This window comes from Meleagris gallopavo, chromosome 5 (genome assembly GCF_905368555.1).
Source record: "Meleagris gallopavo chromosome 5, MGAL_WU_HG_1.1, whole genome shotgun sequence".
Lineage (NCBI taxonomy): Eukaryota > Metazoa > Chordata > Aves > Galliformes > Phasianidae > Meleagris > Meleagris gallopavo.
The window spans coordinates 24102567-24122293 of record NC_139408.1 but is presented as its reverse complement, the minus strand read 5'-3'; the positions used below and the strand labels follow the sequence as shown (position 1 = coordinate 24122293).

The window sequence follows — 19727 nt, the reverse complement described above, 5'->3', positions numbered from 1 at the left end:
TTATAAGATCTTATATATCTCATTCAGATGTCCATAAACTGGCTAATGATATACTATAGAAATACTGAACTACACACTTACTCAAAGCAGTGCATCTGAAAGTACACCAATGTTAATAAGCTATAGGACTTCTCAAATGTGGCTCTGAAATATGCTATGACAATGCTGAGATAGTACTGGAATGCAAACATAGAGAATAAAGTCTGCTATAGCAGGTCCCAATTCAAAGAGACACTCTAAAGTGTTACCTAATTAATGACAAAACTGTCAGTGCTGTAGCGGAAAAAAAAAAGCACTTACGACGCTGTAAAATCACAGATTAGGTGGTTGTTTTTTTTTTTTTACTCATTTTCTCCACACTTGTCCACAGTGTAGACGCAGATCACTAACTACCATCTTGTCACTGATCTCCTGGCCTTTCATCAGTGACACACCCAGAATCACCTAGTGAAAGAAGCTGTTAAAATATGGTTTTTTTTGCTTTAAGGTTGATGCCAGCTTGGACTAGAAGGTAACATGAGTACAATCCTGCATTCTCCTATACAACATTGAGAGATGTGAAAAAGGAAGCATTTTTTCTCTTTAGTTTCTTTCTCAGATATAAGAGCATGAGGATACATCATGTTTTCTAACTTTTCCCATCCCTCCCTTTCCCCTGGTCTGTCCTTGTGCGTCTTTCTCGTATTACTCTATTTACCTTAATCCTTTAGTTGTTCAGAAACAATCTTCAGGTAATAATTCTCAACTCCTATGTTAGAAGTAGCGAGTAGGCCGTGAAAACAGCAATACAGCACACCACCATCACCTTTCACCTTCTTTATGAGGCACGCAAATATTTCAGCGGATGATGAGCTTGAGTAACCACGCCCACAACTGATGGGAAAGTCTTATTTTTATCATGAAGGTGAGGAAAAACAGACCTGCAAAGATGCAAAAAACACGCCAAGGATTTGTAGCTAAGCTGAGAATAGAATCTAACAGTCTGTTATATATCTTAACTAGCAGAATATGCCTACTTCATTTACAGGGAAAAATAGATAAATCAAAATTCTAGAAATTGATTGTCATACTCAGACATTTTGAATTCACTTTCTTTTACTTGATAATTGACATTTGGTTACATTACTGTTCTTCCAATCCTTCTGTTTAACAAATCTACCTTTAAGATAACTACTCTAAGATAATGGAATGACACAGTTGCTGTCTCTTAGAAGAGTAAAATGACAACATGGATCAGGTACTTAATAACTTTCAAAGCATTTATTTCTGTTAGCATATACATAGTTAAATCAAGGTTTATTTCAAGCAAAGCCCAAGTTGAAATCGATGCTGAGACAAAATTCCAGTTCTCTGAAAGGATTCTAAGCTTTTTCTTAAAAACCCATTAACTGATGCATTCAGTAAGGGAAAGAAAGAAAGAAAGAAACAGGGGGAAAGAAGGGAAGGCAGAGAAAGAAGGAACAAAAACCTGGTAAGTTTAGTATTTTATATTTAGTACCTAAGTAATCTTTTGGTTCACTCACCACTATTTTTCAACACTCAACATTCTCTTCAGAGAATCTAGAGAGAGAGAGAGAGAGAGATGAAAAAATTAAAATGAAATTTACATCTAGGAAGCCATTCAGATAACAGGTTATTGTTTGCACAAGACACAGAAGACCATCTACATCTTCAAGGAAGTAGTTAACACTTTTAGACATTCTACATTAAACACGATGTTACTTTTCAGATGATCACTGCTACTGTCTTGTTTCAGTGTAAGGAAAAGGATGGCTAAGTGAGTCAGAGCTAAGTATGGAAGACCCAGGATGGGTAACTTTAACAGGATGGAGTGGGAAGCACATGCCCAAAACACGCCTAGAAAGCTTTGGTTCAGAAACCATTCTGCTTCCTGAAGTAAAACCATGTGTATAATTCCTGAATTACCTTTTCCCTGGAATCTGTTTTTGCTGATAACAGCCTACAGCCCACAGCCCATATTCATCTCGTTCTATCTGGAGAATTAAGTATACACCAACACTCAAATTAATTGATTGTATATATTTTGAAAATAAACAACAGTTTATAATAAGCTATAACGTGTCAATTTCATAGGAACTGAGGAGGACACAACAATTTCAGCCTCCAGTAAGGCAAGGAACTCTCGTGTAAATATAAGCCACTACAGCAAGGAGTCAAAATGCCTCTTCTCAAGGATGCTGAGCCACCAGCTTAAATTACAAGTGTACTGGGTTGCTCTGAACACACCTCTCAGATCACACAAAACTACTGGCAGCCTCACCAAAGCATTCCCGAGCTTTCACCCTCCTGCACAACACGGTATCACTGTATTTCTGCAACCACCTCCAGAAAACCTGCACTGAGCAGATGATCCCTAGCACTGGGCTTCAGGCTGCTTGGACCATCGTCCTGTTATCAGTTCTGACCCTCCTGATTTGAGCCCTCCACACGAACTTGACGAGTACTGTGCAGCTTCAAGAGGCTGAGGAACCAATAGTAACTGATTACCAAAACACTTAATTTGATAAATAACAGTTATCTAATTCTCCAAGCTAACTTATCAAGCAAATGGAAACAAGACATTTTCCAAGATCAGTCTTTGAGAAGTTGGGTTTTCCTTCCTTCTAAACTTACAACTTCAGAAAGTCCTTTTACAAAAAGGCCACAGGTGACATAAAGTAACTCATGCAAAATAATGTCTCACCCAATACTGATCATTTATTTTAAGTTAACTGATTTTGGATGCCCCAGTTTTTAACCAGTCTTCTTGATATACTTTCTATCTGATTTCCATAGGTGATGTGGGAGAAGGTTCACAACAGCATCAAAAGAACTTGCTAACGCAACCAGATATAAATCAAGGCTATTTAAAATTAGCAGGCACTGAAACTGACAGTGACAGCAGCAACTCTGTAATTAAAATCTATGGAAATGCAGGGAAAAAAGTTATTTTTCTTGTTTCATACGTTACTCTGAACATATAATCTAGAACAAGAAATACTTGTGAAAACTCAGCATTATATATATAGATTCTTTCCTGTTAAACGTTTTGAAACTACTATTTTCCAGAGTTTTTGACCTATTGCCCACTCATATTCCTTTTGCTCTACTGTAACTAAAGGTTAATTTCCATGAACTCTGGGGAGGAAAGATCAATCTATTTACATCATCAGCACGCCAGAAGTAGAATGAATGCTAAAATGAAGAACATACAACTATATAACCTGAGAAGCGTATGAGGAAGGAAAGACTTAGAAACAGGCTTATGGAAAAGGGTCACAGAGACAAACAGTCAAAAGTTATAGGTGATGGAGATATGTGAAAACGCATAAAGCAAAATTAGCATTTAAGATGCCATGTCCATTGAGGTCTTTTCGATAGCTTAAAGTCCCAAATGTAACCAGAAAGCTGATAATGACAAAAGCTTATATTACAAAACAGAAGTAGCAAAATCATAATATGTATATGCATATATACATACTATCACAGAGCAGGGACAGGGCTCTCAGAAGGGTTTGCATTATCAGCACCTTAGTTAGTAGGTACTCGGGTGCATCCTTCTGCAGTTTCAGAAGACACTCACATCTGGCAAGAGAAAACAGTGACAATTCACAGAACAGGACAGGATGGAGAGACAGACCACTGTCAGCTCCAAAAGGATACACTGATGTGCACCTACAGCACAGAATAGTCAATACGTTGGGAGTCCACAGGACATAAGGACTTGCCAGCTGATGCCCCTAGTCCTCTGCAAAAGATCCCTCACTGCTAGACAGATGAAGTAAGCACTCCTGCCGTGCTCCCTTGGCTGCTGGATGGACATCTCAGGCACGGCAGACATCCAGCTGTTAATTAGATTCCAAGCCTAAGTCACTGTAACCTGTTTTTCTATTTAAAATAAATTTACCCTTACCTCCTCTGAGGTTCCCAAGGATATTTCCTATCTTTTTGGTACACTGCTAGTTCCCATAGCAGTAGATAATATAGGGAAGGCTGTTTCACAGCTGCAATTTCTGTACATATCATAGTGGTGGAATAGATAGGTCCTATGGCTCTCTACTTTTCAAGCAAAGAAACATCCCTGGTTGCACATCCCATTTTAGGGAAACTGTGCCTTTGCATCTTCCATCCAGATAACCACCAGCACTGCTTTCAAACATCATTTCTTTTCTAGTTTTACAGGATGAACGTGGGAGGTGTTGAAGAAGTACTCCAGACTCTTCACAGACTTGGTCAGAAAGTTCAGCCTTAGTCAGCCCCTGATTTTTGATATCCCAATGAGAGCTTACCTTTGTAAGATGCACAACCTAGGCACATATTGCACAGGCTTACAGCACCACAAGCAAGACCGTAAAGCAGTGCACTTTGTCAATTAGGGTATTAAAAACTCTAATTTCTTTTTGTATGACTTCTGAGAGTTCTTGAGCATTCAAAGCAATTAAGAACATATACTAAACCAAATGTACTTGGTTACTGCTCAAACCTCTACAGCTTCACATGAAGAAAGCTGACAGGTTATCATTCTTCTAATTATAGTATAAAGAAAAATGATCTTTACATTATATGATCAAGGCAAATAGCTTGGTATATTTCAAACATCTCATCTCAAACCATTCATACATAGACAAGTCTAAGCAGGTATTCAGCAGCAGCCTTAACGCTGGGTTGCTCACAAGCTGCCCTTACTGTTACTAGGAGAATGATACAGCACAAGGGATAGAAACGTGCTGTAGCACATGCAAAGCATTCCTTAGGAAATGGTCTCAGAAATAGCTACTGCTTTTAGAACTAGTTACCAATTCACACTTAACGTTTCTTCCAAGCTACCCCATTGGTTACAAACAAATTTCTTATCAGGTCATGCAAGATAACACCCTGTGTCTACACAGGATCTAAAACTTCTCATTTAGCCACTTTGGTGGGTCATCATCTTTTTTTTTTTTTACTTTTACCTGACATTGAAAACGTAGCCACTTCGAACTCTGTAACAAACTAGATTTAAAAAACTATTATAAAACACGAGACACAAGGCACTTCCGTGCTAGAGACGGCGTCTGACCCGCACACCCGCAGAGAAGGGCAGGAGGCTCTCAGTGACAGCTTACCGACGGCTTAAGGCCCTTTTCACCTCCCTAGCAGTTGCCACCCGCGCCGCTCGGTTCGCCTCGAACCCCGCAATGGGCGCAGTCCTGAAGTTACTTTGCCCCGTGGATCGCTCCCGCGTTCCGACCGCGTCGGCTCGCCCGGAGCCACCACGTCCCGCGGCAGGAGGGCGCGGAGCCTCCGGACAGCAGCGCAACCGCCCGGCTCGGCTCCCCGCCCCGCCGCGGCCCGGCCCCGCTCCCGAGTTCCCCTCGGATCCAAGGCCGTCGGGCGGTCGCGGCGGGCCCGGCCCACTCCCCCTTCTCGCCGGGGCGCCGCCCGCGACCCGGCCGTCCCCGCTCGCCCCTGAGGGCCGCCCCGGTGGGGAGGCCGCGCTGCGGGGCGAGGGGCCGGGAGTCGCCCGGGTGCGCGCCGGCCCCGGCCCGGCGCCTCGGGAAAGGAAGCGGCGGTGCGACCGTGCCCGAGCCCGGCCAGGCGAGGTAGCGGGGCGGCGCGCAGCCGGCTGGGCGCGGCCCCGCGACGGAACCCTCGTCCACCCGCCACACTCACCTGAGCGCGGCCAAGGCCGCGGGGCCGCGGCCGGCCCCGGCCCCTCCGCCTCTTCCTCTCACTCCGCCATCTTTCCCTCCTCACCGCGGCCACCCGGCGGGGGGCTCGCGGCTCCCGGCGACGGCGTCCCGCCCCCTCGGCCGCAAGCCTATTGGATGCCGCTCCCAGGCATCCGCCGTCCGACTTGGACGCCGATTGATAGCCGGCGCCGTCCGTCACGGAAGATCACCGCCCTCCTCCGAGGCTGCCCTTCCCGATTGGCTCCGCGAAGAGCACACGCCCGCGGAACGATCGGCTCGGGCAGCGCGAGCGGACCGGCCTGGGGCGAATCCTCCGTTGACCTCCACGGGATTGGAAGGAGCGGCTCGGGAAGGGCAGCCACGGCGGAACGGGCGGCGCCCGCGGGCTGAAGCGCTCCGGCCGCACGCTCCGCGGGGAGGAGCGGGCCCGCTCCACAAAGCGTGCCGGCGGCCGCCCCTGGCGCCGGGACTGACGCTCCCCGCCCTCCATTCGGCGCACGTTAACGGTCACGTCCTCGGTGCCGCGTGCGGAGCGGCCCAGCCGAGCCGGCACCCCGCCGCCGTTAGCGGGCGACAGGGCCGCTCTGAGCGGCTGCCTCCGCTCCCACCGCCGGATCCCGTGGCGCAGACGCATCTATTTTTATCGCCCCCGCCAGCAACTGTAATTTTACGCTTGAAGACGACCGGTGAACACATCGAGTAGTGTGAAGGAGTACTTATCCATTCACAGAGCTCCCGAGAACCACCCCCAGCTGCACTGACTCATCACGGCTACAGGCGGCCCGCTCCGCGGGAATCCCAACCGCACTCCGCTACCGGGCAGCTTCGTGCCCAAGGAAACCTTCTGCCGCCTCCACTGCTAACATCTACACGCTATTCCCAACCGCAGTTTTTCTTCCTTTTTTTTTTTTCTTCAGAGATCTGCTTACATCTGTACAGATTCGTTTTGAAGGATTTTAAATTAAAACATGAAATCTTCATTCTGTACAACTTGTCTACCACCTCTCAATTCCCAACTCAAATACATAGGCTTGCAGAACACCGAATAAGATAGACAGCCTGAGCTATGAAACTAGAGAATCGTGTTATTGTAGAGTTTATCCTTGACTAGCAAAGGGCATGGAAGCCTCAGGAAGGTTGCTATCAATATTTATCAATCAGCTCCTTCTCATGAAGGAAGATAAAAACAGCCTCTCGATAACCAATGCCCATCTCTGAAACTAGCCTATAAGTTTCAGTAAAGACAAAATTCCACAAGCTTAAGGTTGCCTTCCTATTGCTTTGCATCCCACACAGCTTCTAATTGATTTAAACAGCTAATGGCAAAGTCAGATTCTGCTTTTTTCCTTCCCCCACCCCAAGAAAAAAAAAAAAAAAAGCACCAAAACACCCCACTCCCCACCCTTGTTTGGAACCATGGAGAAATGTAATGCTCCTGTTCTTACAGGAGAATCCATGTTGTAGTGTTACATGTGCTCCTGTGGAGGTCCTGTTTTGCACTACTGGTTTCTTCCGCTTTACCAGCGGAATGAAGGATTTTGGTAATACTATGAAAACAAAGTTACAAGAATTCATTTGTAAAGCATGCTAGCTATACTATTCCACTGGTACTTAGTTTTTCTAGTAACTGAGGATAACCAGTCACAATGAAGAAATATATATTTTTAATACAGTGGAAGGTTTATTTATGGATTGATAAATACAATATCCAGTCTCACTGGGACAATAAGGCACAACTGTAGGTTACAACTATACAGCCAGAAAAGGAAAGCAACACTTACTTTAAAGCAGATCACAATGCCTACAACTTCAAAAAACACTTCATTAACATTATTACAATCCTATTTTACATGACAGTCAAAACTTTTTCCTCTTACAGAGGTTTTTAATTTCTGTTCGTTTGTGGACTTGTGCTGTGCTCTGCAAAACAAAGGATAGCATTTTACTTTGCAATTCCTTAATTTAAAACAAACCAGAAATCCTTCAGAGACCTGCATGTTATTTTACAGAAGTAAATGATTCAAGGAACAAAGAAGAAAATAAAACAAACGTTTGAGGGTAGTTTGAGACTGGCAGTATTTATAGAAATATTGACAAATGACAAAGAAGCAGTTGTAACACTGATTCTTCAATAAAGAAGCTCCTAGGGCTTTTTGGTTTTACTGGAAGGTCCTCCCCAGACCATAGGCTGCTCCAGCTGAACTAGGCGAGATCATCTGCCAATCTAACCACAGAAAAGTGTGCTGCTGTTGAACCTTCAATACTTCTGACATCCTGATTTGATTGGGAGTAAATATATTATCTTTCATTTAATACAGTTAAATGAAAGGATAATTATCTTATACTTGCAGAGAGATTTATGTAGATATATATTCTGAAATATCACTAGTAGTACTCAAAATACGTATTTCCAAGCAATATTTGCATGCCCGACCTTCCATAAACACATCCAGCACAATCAACACAAACCTAAAAGACCAGGACTTCCATATTGGAAAGTGCAAATAACTACTAATGTCCAGGTCACTAGAATTAATAAGGAAAAAAAAAATCAGTAATGTTTCATGACACTTATCGGGGGCAGTGACAAAGACAAATCCCAGTTTTTGGCATGAATAGCTTTCTTGCATTATGTATGCTGGTAAACAAGTTTACACCTTCAGAGGCAAAGCCACCTGAATGGGAAGAGGCATCTTAGAGTAAAGCAACCTGGAAAAGGTACTTCATGCTCCACTTGACTTCATGTCAAGTCTGGAAGCTACTCATAGGAAAGAAACATTCCTGCAGCAAATGCGGAAACAATTTAAGTGACTTAGTGCAGAGCTCCTATTTCCTTTGAGGACACCACTGTCCATCTCCACCACACATTCTCCTACTGTGCCTATTCTCCTACTGTGAATCAATCCCCAAAAGAAGAAAGTCTCCACACCATACCTCTGGACTGTTACTATGCATTCTCTGCTAGTTTTGCAACAATGGCATAAGAACTGTATCGTCTTTTCGTAGAAGTCAAGATTTGAAAGCAGGGAAGAAAAAAAAAATATAAAGAGCCAACTAAGGAAGAAAGAGATAGTTATGATGTGAAGCCACTACTGGAAACAAAGGTGAACAATTATCTCTGCACTTAGTATTTGAGTAGATGCTCGTCTTCAAAGTGTTTCAGAAGGCATTTCTGTGGCATTTTCCTTTTTCCATTCTCAGATTCAGAGCTCAGAAGAATCAGTTTGTAGATTAAACTGCAGTACACAGGAAGGAGAAACATTTACTCATAATGCAAAAGGAGACAAGGGAAGAAGTAAAAATTAAAAATGGAAGGATTTTTTTTTTTAATGCTCCTTTCCAAGTTCCATGGCAGCTATTTCTCTTAGTTCCTGATGCACAGGGAATGTTCACATTGGTAGAACAAACCAGTGAAGGGTTGGAGATGTATTTTATATGCACCAGTAACAATGCTTTGGGGGAAGGTGGTAAGGAAATAATGAAGTTCTATTCATTGTATAGTAAGGGTAGAAAGGAATAGGTTCTCCATCCATCAGTGAAGAAATCGAATACTCATTTTCTGCTCTACATCCACCTTCTCCAAAACCTGCAATAAGATCCAGAAACAGTTATTTTAGTTAATTTACACAAGATATTTCTTTCCTGCAAGTAAAAAGGACATGGGCAGGACCATAGAGCATCTTCAATTTGGCATGACATTCTTTCATCTAGAGACCGCTGTGTTTTGTTCTGGAAAGAAACTCCAGCCATGTAAACTTGAAGAGGGATGTCAACTAAAATATAACTGATGCAGGTCACCAATAGCCCAGAAAGGGCTGAGCTATTCTCAAAAGCAGATTGTATAAGAACGCATGGTGAGGAAACAATGGACTAGAAGAAGGGACACAAGCAGTTGAACTAAAAGACCACACCATTTTAAAACTGAATTTAGAGTAATTTAAGTTCTAAGAGATTCCTGGATGTCATTTAGTTCAGCTTTCTCAGACACTGCTTAAAGCAGGGCCAACTAGATTAAGTCACTGAAGGTCTTATCCAGTTGAGTTTTAAATTTGTCAAAGGAAGAGGGGTTCTATATCTCTAGCACTTGATCCTACTAAGAATTTCCCATATTGCGTTTTGTTTATGCTGCCTCATCTCATCTTTGTCCACATCCAGGATGTGTCTGGTTCCTGTCATCAATATCCCATCCCACTAGGTTAAAATTGTTACTTGGAGGACCACTTTTTTCTGACTACATAATGGCTCCTTACTGCTAGCTATTTCTGCAACCATCAGAAGACACAATTAACAGGACTACAGCTAGGAGTTTGTATGTTAGTATATACTTGGTTGTGTAACAGATAAAATATAAAGTGAAATTGGACCAATGCACCTATAGCAGAATTACTTTGTTGTTACTGCTAGTCAGGCTATTTGTGTAGAAAGAAGCATTTATAATAGCTATATTACAATGTTTGCTGCATTACAAATCTCTATTGCCTCATTACAAGCTGGTTTTGGGAGTATATTGCTATCTCTCATTTTTAAGCTCGTCACTATTTCCTTAAATACCTTATTCTACAGGATACATTTAGGATCAGATGCCTGAAGTAGTCTTACATGAGATGAAAATTCTGCAGTATGTTCATGCGGTAGCTTACACTAGAGAAACATATGGACTAATTACTTGCACCCTAAGAGAGTAGCCTAAAAAAAAAAAAACTGTCCTAATAAGCCAAATGCAAGCAGAAGAAATACTTGAACAACTTATTTTTCCATCTGCATTTAAGTCTCAATGATCTGTCTGTTTACTGAGCAGTTGCATTTACTTGTGTCAAATATGTAATTTACCAACCTTTACAAACTCTGCAAAGGAGATGGCACAATCCCCATCTTGATCAGCTTCCTGGATTGTCCTGTCAGCAATGCTGCCAAGCTGCTCATCTGAGATGTTGACACCGACCATCATCCGTAACACCTGTAATGTAAGTAAGTCCCTAGATTATTATTTTTTAATCATAAGTGATATAAAAACAAGTATTCTTAATACTATTTCTCATGCATGCTGTCTAGTTAATGACTTAGAAGAACAACTCAAAGATTTCCATGGAAATATTTCTGGACAGTTTGGGTAGTTTTATTTATTGTTACTGGTCCTTATACATGAAGGATTCCAGGAAAGAAAGCTTTCTTCTTCAGCCAGCTTTTTCACTAAGCAGCTGAAATACACAGAAGTAGTAAAAAACTTCTGAAACCAGGAAAGAATAATATTATGTTTCAATGCTTCTAATTTTTCCCACAAAATGCATGAATACTTGATTTTCATGTCTACTGTTCAAAATGCTTCCTACAGGAATTTTCTAAGTATATGCACAAGTGATAGCAGCCACTACCCCCTAACATTTAGTAAAGCATCTTCTGCACAGATTGAAAGTGGGCAGTTTCAGTCAAAAGCAAAACCTTGTCCTACATCAAGAACCGCAAATTGCCATGTCTACCTCCCAGGATTAGCAGTATGTAATTACTCCTAGCTCAAGCCCAGCTTAAATACATACAGCCACTGATGAACTTTGATTATCTTTGCTGGTCTTTGCTGCAGTTTCACAAAGTTTTATTCTAGTTAGAGAGTACAAAGACAACTAGAAGAATGACTGCATTCACCCCCAGCAATGACCCCTACGGAGTCATGTTAGAAGCACCTTAGAAAGTTGCAGAAGACAGCTCTTAAGAGACTTAGTGTATTTGTTGGATTTTTAAGCATCTTTACCAATAAGACCTTCCTTTTAGGAATCATTTTTAGTAAGACCTTATTTAGCCTAACACTGTAGTTTAAAACTAAATCTAGAATCCCTGGTTTGATCAAACAATCTGGGCTACCAAATGAGGTTAAGGCTTCATATATCTCTGGTTTAAAGCTTCAGATAACAAATAACCACAAATTCCTGCAAGAACTCCATCAAGACTGTTACCAACACCCCTCTTCATTCTAAACAGTGTGAAATGGCAGATGATGGAATCATCTAAAGTAGTCTCATGTTATTTACCTGAAGAAGCTCATCCCTGGAAATCTTGTCATCTTTATCTAGATCATATAACCGAAAAGCAACTGCAGGGACAGAAAAAGAGCACTGAATTCAAGTGCCACTGTTTTTCTTCCTGACAATTACCTATAAAACTAATAACAACTATTCACAAATCATTTTAAGATAACTCATGTAGGATTTTGACTCACCATACAATTCATGTTCAGTTCCATAAAAGCTTATTACCGCATTTTTGCTAAGAAGTGAGAAACATTAAGTACATACTTAAGTACTCAGCAAAGTTGCAGAAGCATTCTACTTGCAGAGTTTTCTTTAAAGCCCTGAACTACAGTGGATCTAAGATGCATTCAGTGCTTTAACTTCAGAGCCAGCAAATTTTACAATTGTTCAACTATACCCTAGCTGAGATTTACAACAACTTTTAAGTGCTCTGGGAAGCACTGCCTAGTGCATTCAGTAAGCACTATATTACACAGAAGACTGGAGAAAGAAATAGAAAAGCCATTTGCGTTCAAAACATGGCTTCTTAATATGATATAACCATTGCAAACCATTTTTAAACACTGTTATGAAGCATTTAGGAAAAGACATATGAACTTAAGATTCAAACAATTATAACCAAATCTCATACAAATATAGTTGATTACTGATATTCTGGACAGGTAAGATTGCAAGTTCATTTAAAAAATCAGGTTATTTTGGGATATCATTCCACAGGGAAAGACTGTGTAGAAGATACTAAACCCCCTTGATCTCTTCTCAGAGAAAGAAAAGAATATGAATTGCTTCTAATAGAAGGTTCCTATTTCTTACAGTGGAGCTTGTTACTTCGGCTGTTCAGTGGTTCTGGTCCATTCTGGTCTTTGCTCTTTTCATTATCTTCTATGGGCCGGAAGTGGGCTAGTGTCCTCATGAATCCACGGAAATTCACTTGGTCCTCTCTGCACAAGCATTTTAGCCAGTCAGCTTCAGCACAGTTCATACAGGTTTATTTCAATAAAAACAGTAAGAATGTCTCAAGTGTCCACACCATGGAAATTCTTAATTCCTATCTATCCAGGTTTAGCAACCTGTAATCAAAACCAGCTCTTTACAGCTGTAACCTGGATCATACTTCTGTGAAGAGTGATGTGTGATATACAAGGGAAAAAACCTGCAAGAAATCTTGTTACAGGCTACTCCCCTCTTTGCCTACAAGTAGTGTTTAAATTCAAGCTTTCACCCTTTGCCCTTGTCTAAGTTATCCTGCAACTACACCCGAGTTTAGCAGTACGTCTTGCTGATCTGAATCCTGGCCTTCAGTACTGGAAATCTGACTGCCTTTTTGGATTTATGTTGCAAGTGTCATAAGCTACACCTTAAATGAGGCAAATTAAAAAAACAGAAGTTGATCTGTTAACAAAAGGTACACTTAGAAGGCAAAAAAGCTAAGAAAAAATTGAATTAGTTAATTGCAATGCTACTTCACCTAAAGTATTGTTAGTACAAGTTTGCTTTAAGAATCGAAGTCCATGCCCTTGACCTTCTTCAAAAGCAGCATAGCAAGAAGAATAGATAACAGTGACATGCAGGCAAATCTTGTCACTGAATAAAGCATACAAAACTGTCTCAAAATAGACAAGTGTCTTTTATTATGTAATGAAAGCATACAGAGGAAGCAACATACCAACATGACTATGAGAAGTTTGAGATGTTCAGTTATCACTGAATTCAAATTCTGTGCTTTAATCATCATTTCATTCCTATTAGAGCTCTTGACAAACTGTACATTTTGTGACTATTGACAAATTCAGGCCAGTTGGAACTCACCCTTCTGAAAAAAAGGCATTGATAATTCGGTCTCCCAGAGGATTGATGGCAAGCTCTGGAATCCGCTGGAAGTCTTCACGGCTAAGTGAGGCAAGAACAGAACAAGCTTGTATAAACAAGTCTGCAAGTCACAGGAGAAATAACTGCTTAAGAATTGAGATGCTAGCACTATTTGTGCTAGAAGCATCTCTAGAAATGGTGCTCACTAGTTTCCAATTTAAGGAAGGAAAACTTCTGAAATGGTTTTGAAGGAAAAGTAAACTTCTTAAACTATGTATTTTGAAGCTACATCTGCCAATGATTTCTTCAGACTAGTTCACTCCAGATGCTAGGACAATATCATGCTATGCTCCTCCAAATATACTCGCAGGTGATTTGCACAATTTAGTTTCACGGAAGAACTTCCTACATGATGAATGCTAAATTTTATATTTTATCTCCCACTAAGAAGCACTTCTATTTTAAAACAGCAAGTTCACTCCTAGCTTGTGTACTAGATGCAGCTTCACCAGTTCACTGCCAAGATTCACTGCTCTTGCCAGCCATTCTCCTTCCTCCTCATGATTGTATATATAGGCACATGCTAGTACAAGCATAGCTACACTTATATTGCTACAACTTTTTTCTGAACTAGAAGACAAAAGCTATGCTGATCTAAAATAGTTCCTTCATGCCAGTATGATCATGAAAACAGGGTCCATTTTGTTATTAAAACTGCCCTGGTAATTTTTCTTCCAGCCTAACAATATCTCCTTGACAGGAAACTGGGGTAATTCTGTTATGGCCAAGGCAGACACACTAAGCAACTCTTTGTAAATACCTCCAGAAAGAAAGTTTTTTTTTCAATATAATAGAGCGCAGCAGTTCATTGGTATAAGATGTATTTCATGGTCATCTGAGCTTTAAAGTACAATAACAGCACCTGGTTAAGGCTACAAAAAACAAACAAAATCCATAAAACCAGCCCCCCCAGTCCCAGCCTCTTCTGTCCACATGCATAACTCAGTTACTGCTTGATCTCTAGAAATATTGGCTGTTCCTTTAAAGTCAAATGCAATCCTGCTATTTCTGAATTTTGAGTCAAACTTCAAACTTAGTCATTCAAAACTTGCTACTTTTAAAAACCACCCTCACAAAAATGAATCAGCAATAAGTTTGCACTAAAGAATCTGGCAGAGGAAAGCAAAGGAGAACAAACCTATTTAAGTATACCAGCCTTTTTAATAACAGCGTGATCTTAAAGACAGGAGGAAAAACGTCTGAGAAAGATCAAGCAAGATGTTCTGACTCTAAATGAACTCTAAAGTATTCCTAATACTTAGTTACACCACTGCACTGTTAGTCCCAATTATAGCACATCTGTTACAACATGGCTAAAACTGTTTGACCTTCTAATAGAATGACCTGATCATATTTTTAAACCTACATCTACTCTGACCAGGTCCGAATTATTTTTAATTGGCAAAGTCACCGTCTGCATAACACGATCAACTTGTTACCCTACCCTCCAGGACTGCTACCTTTCCAAGCTATAGCTAAAGGGCAGAGCATGCATTAATGACTCAGGTAGGAAAAGCAGTGATGTGGAAAATGTGCACCCTAGAAACAACATTTTAGCAACATAACTTCAGTGCTAGCATTTAGGATCTAAAAGAAGCAACTGCTCTCAGATTCCATTCAAGACAAAAATCAAAACACTTCAAGGTTTTCTACTTGCACATCACTATTTCTTAGTATTAAGCCTCAATTAACACTCAGCATTCCAACTTCCAGTTCCACTTTATAGCAGGAGATTAACAATTAACCGCAAATAACTCCCCAGGTTTCAAATCTATTTGTCCTGGCATTATCAGGATTGCAGTAGACCATTTTTGCTTGTTAAGAGCACATTACTGAGCGAGTGTTATAATTGAAACAGCTCTAATGGCCATAAAAGTAAATTAATGCATGATGTAAGTTATTCTCCACTTCATAAAGGAAAACTTCCTGCAGTCATTTGGGGCCAACTTCACACGGCTGAGGCTGGAACTTACAGGAAAATCAGATGCCCTCTGCTTCTTCTGTTTCAGTATCATAGCAACAGGCACTTCTAACATGGTTATTTCCAGGGCCAGGCTTCTACTAAACCCTTGCTTAAACATAACATGCAAAACAACCTTTAACTGCATGTTATTATGGAGGCCGGATGTTTTATATGTATGCCAGAGCATTCACAGGTTGCAGAAAGGAATTTCTCTATTTTAAGACTGGACTCTATTTTCCTTCCATTATTTCTGGCTGTCCACCCTTTTACTTCAAGGTAAAACAGTACGTTTAACATAAAGGATGGGAAAAAAAAAGAAGGGGAAGATGTCCAGAGAGTGAAGACAATAAGAAATATTTAAAGCTTCTAGAAAAAATTTCAAAGGCTATAATTCAAAGTAAATAGCAACACGGCCAGATTTAGCAGGTTACTACTGAAAAGACATTTTATTGTTCTCTTCCCCATCGGCTTTAACATTTGTCAGACTGATGGTCTAATGCACCTCATTAACAAAAAGGAAAGCTCCCCACTTTTTCTTCTCCATCCTCCCAATTATCTTTGATTAATTAGACTAATTTTTGAACAGCTTCTCTTTGCAAATACCACCACAGCTGACAAAGATGTGCTGAGAGCATGGAGAAGTGATACAGAAAGAGTGGTCACCCTTCTCTTTTAACAGCCATGTCAGCCATCTCATCAAACTTCACCTGTACACATAGTTTATAAAAGTTTAAAAACAGTTTCTTGACTGGGGAATAATTATTTATAAACATTAGGAAAAGAATGCAAAAAATAATTAGAAGAAAAGCAACAGAAAGCAGTATTAATAAATGAATGGTCAAGGGCAGAAGCATAAATTATTGTAGTAACCAATCATTCACCAATACAAATCTATATGCTGCCTGTTCTGTCAGTTTTAGACAAAAAAAGAAATCCTTCACATTTTAAGCAAAGGCAAATAATTCCATACTCAGAGTTAGTTTGTATACTGTTGTTAGTGCATGCACTATCAGTTTGAACTATTAAGAACAAGCCTAGAACTTTCTCAGTCTGAACTGATTCAACTTGCTGACAAAGGTCAGCAGATGGCCCCGATAGTTCATTACCCTTCTCTCAGCACCAAAGGCTTTCTAAAAGTTCTCCAAGAGACAGTCTTGTGAACAGCATTTTTAAGTGCAGAATTTGCATAAATAGCACAGTATGTCTACTCTAACATCAGCTTTCAGAACATTTGCCTACCTTCCTTCACAACTCACCAGGCTAAACCAATTGCTGTACAGCAAAAAAATACTTTTGAAGTGTTTAACATGTAACTTCCCAGTGCAGAAGTTATCTCTATACAAGAGGCTCCTTGCCAAAGTATTAAAATAGAAGGCAACAAGAACAGTTACCCTGGTTTTTACAACCTGTTTTCATTCATAAGGCACAAGTCAGTTTGTCAATTTTGTGTAAAAAAAAAAAATGAAAGAAATACCATGTTTTCTCCACACTTCTAAAGAGCTGATAGCATTTCACCAGTTGCTGCAATTCTAAGCAGAAGATAAAGGGAGGAAAAAAACATTTCTTCAAAGTTATCTGATGACAGTAAGCACGGTAAATTCTTGCTTACCCAGAAGTTATTCGATCAGTATTTCAGAAGCCACGCTTTCTAAGCTTCTGACCCACTACCCCCAGCACTGTTTTTCAGGAAATACTTTTCCATTACTTAAACTTAATGACTGCTTCCACAAATTGTGAATGCCATAACAGGTTTCAAAATTTGAATGCCACTTTAAGACAGCCATGGCTGGGGTACGGCCACGCTCAGAGGCCAAGAATGCAAGTTCACAGAACAGTTTGCACACTTGAGGATTTTTCCAAATGAACCTCATTTCCTTTCCCAAATACCATGTGGTTATCAACAAAGAAAGTAAAACATCACTTGGTATTTAACTCTGTGAAACCAACCAGGTTGCCCAAGGAGGCTGTGGATGCCTCATCCCTGGAGGCATTCAAGGCCAGGCTGGATGTGGCTCTGGGCAGCCTGGTCTGGTGGTCAGCAACCCTGCACATGGCAGGGGGGTTGAAACTAGATGATTGTTGTGGTCCTTTTCAACCCAGGCTATTCTATATTTCTATGAACCACTAAGCAATATGCATCATTCATAGAATATGACTAACTATTCCTCTTACACAAATCAAATATGATCACTGTGAAGTTCATAAAACTTTAAATTCACCTACTGAATCCTTAAAAGTTGAAAAAAGGAACTGAGAAGATGTGCATAAATCCAGGTTCCAATTGTGCTGGACTGCTGTGGATACAACCATCTTTAACCAGCAAAGACAAAATCCACATGCAGATTTTGAAGATTGTTAGTATTCACTTCAAGTAATTCAACTGAGACATCAGTAGTATTTTTACTTATAGATTATCAGCTAGTCTGTTTGTCACAACAGCCAGGGTTACAATTTATGATACATCAGCTTCAGTGACAGGACAGGTTTAAGAAGCTCCCGCCCATCCTGTGCTAGGACAATTGTTTCCACCCCCACACTCCATCTTGCCATCCCCTCAGCTATGCCAGTCCATCTACTTACAGTACAACCACAGTTCAAATGACAGGTTAAAACTAAATGGGAATTAAGTGTACTTTTAACTGAAACTGATCACTTAGACATGTTTACACAAGAGGACAGCACAACTTAAATGTTAGCTGAGAAGTCAGCAATTTGTGGCACCCAAAGGAATTGCATGAGTCATGGAAGTAAATGGCAGGAAGTAGTTTTATATCGACACAGGTTTATAGGTAGGTCTAGCTTTAGAGGCCATTCTACAGCCACATTTCACAAGATCAGATGATGGAAAAAACCCAGGTGATTGTTGAATCTATGTTTACTGGGTTTGGCAGCAATGGAATAGCTATGAAGAAAATTAATCCCATTCCCACCAGACCAGTACACTATGTTATGAGGTCTTTCCTCTTCCCACTCTGTCCTGCATCATCTCAAACTTCCTTTTGCAATGATTCCAGCATATGTGGCTATACAGTGATGTGAAGCAAAACCTGTCTGTAAACAGGTCAGATTCCCTTTTTGTTCATTCTTTTTGGCAAGTTTTCAGAGATGTACATTAGCTTCCAAAGATGAGCCCTGAACACCACAATCAACACAGAAAAGCAAGAGATTTCCAACTGCACTACAGCCTTAGACCAGCTTACGTTGGTTGCAAAATTGCAGTTCTGGCATGCTCAATCATGAACAGCTCATCAGTTAGACATCTATAGGCATCATCAATACAACAGTAAACAGTCAAACATAATAAGAGTTCATAAATAGACCAGTAAATAAAGAGCAAAACAGTAACGTTATACAATAACCAGATAATGCTTTCCAGCAGTTTCGGTGGATCAAAGTGAAAAATATTTTGCAGATGAGATTTAAGCTTCATTTTTATTTAACTGTCTATAAGGCTTACGTGATAGGTTTCGGTAGCAAGGGGCCACTGTCAGCAGAGCACAGCAGCTGCCTCAGGTTAGGTAAGAACCAGCTCCAAGCACCTCAAAAAAGCACCTATCAAAGGCCAAATCTGAGCCAGTGTGCAATACTGTTTACAGCTGTGAGAGCATATTTAAGACCAGGGAAACAACACTGCACAACAGCTGGGAGAGAGGAGTGATAAAATATGAGAAACAAGACAAGCTTTTTTCATCACATTTTCTCTCCCAATTCAGTTGAGGAGAGGGAGTGAGAAAACAGCAAAGTACAGCAAGGCTACCAACTAGTGTGAAACCACTACAAACCGCAGCTAACCAGTTCACTGCTGTGTAGCATTGGAACATCTTGCACAATTTCGTTAGCTACTACTAGAAAGAAAGAATCAAATGAGTACTTGTTTAGTCACAGTGATTTAGTTCCAGCACTTCCATGTTATTTTTGAGCATATTAACAGACATGGTTGTTGTTAAAGACATGGGGCATCATATATAATTAGAAGTTCTCACTCTCGGCACATCTTCCTTTTGTAAAGCCAGGATAAAGATAACCTAGTGGAACAGTTCTTTTAATAAGTATCTATAAACTAGAGGCAGCTTACAGTATAAGAAGCGACAATAAAAAAAATTTGGTTCCACATTCCTAAACATTTGTTATTAAATCCTCAATATCAACTCTGAGCTTTCCTATATTAATTACTACAAACCTTCAGCTTTACAGTAAGGA

The 19727-nt window shown here is 40.5% G+C and overlaps 1 protein-coding gene across 1 annotated transcript in view; it reads right to left on the bottom strand.

Moving 5' to 3' along the window:
- CHP1 (calcineurin like EF-hand protein 1) overlaps positions 1–19727 on the bottom strand; it is a 33440-nt gene that overhangs the window by 9045 nt on the left and 4668 nt on the right. Inside the window, exons 3-9 of the mRNA XM_003206450.4 lie at positions 13505–13585; positions 12509–12636; positions 11696–11757; positions 10507–10629; positions 5653–9258; positions 1524–1560; positions 698–920 (exon numbers count right to left, since the gene is read on the bottom strand). Coding sequence (XP_003206498.2) covers positions 9205–9258; positions 10507–10629; positions 11696–11757; positions 12509–12636; positions 13505–13585 — 448 coding nt within the window. The 3' untranslated portion in view covers positions 698–920; positions 1524–1560; positions 5653–9204. The remainder of the gene's footprint in view (positions 1–697; positions 921–1523; positions 1561–5652; positions 9259–10506; positions 10630–11695; positions 11758–12508; positions 12637–13504; positions 13586–19727) is intronic.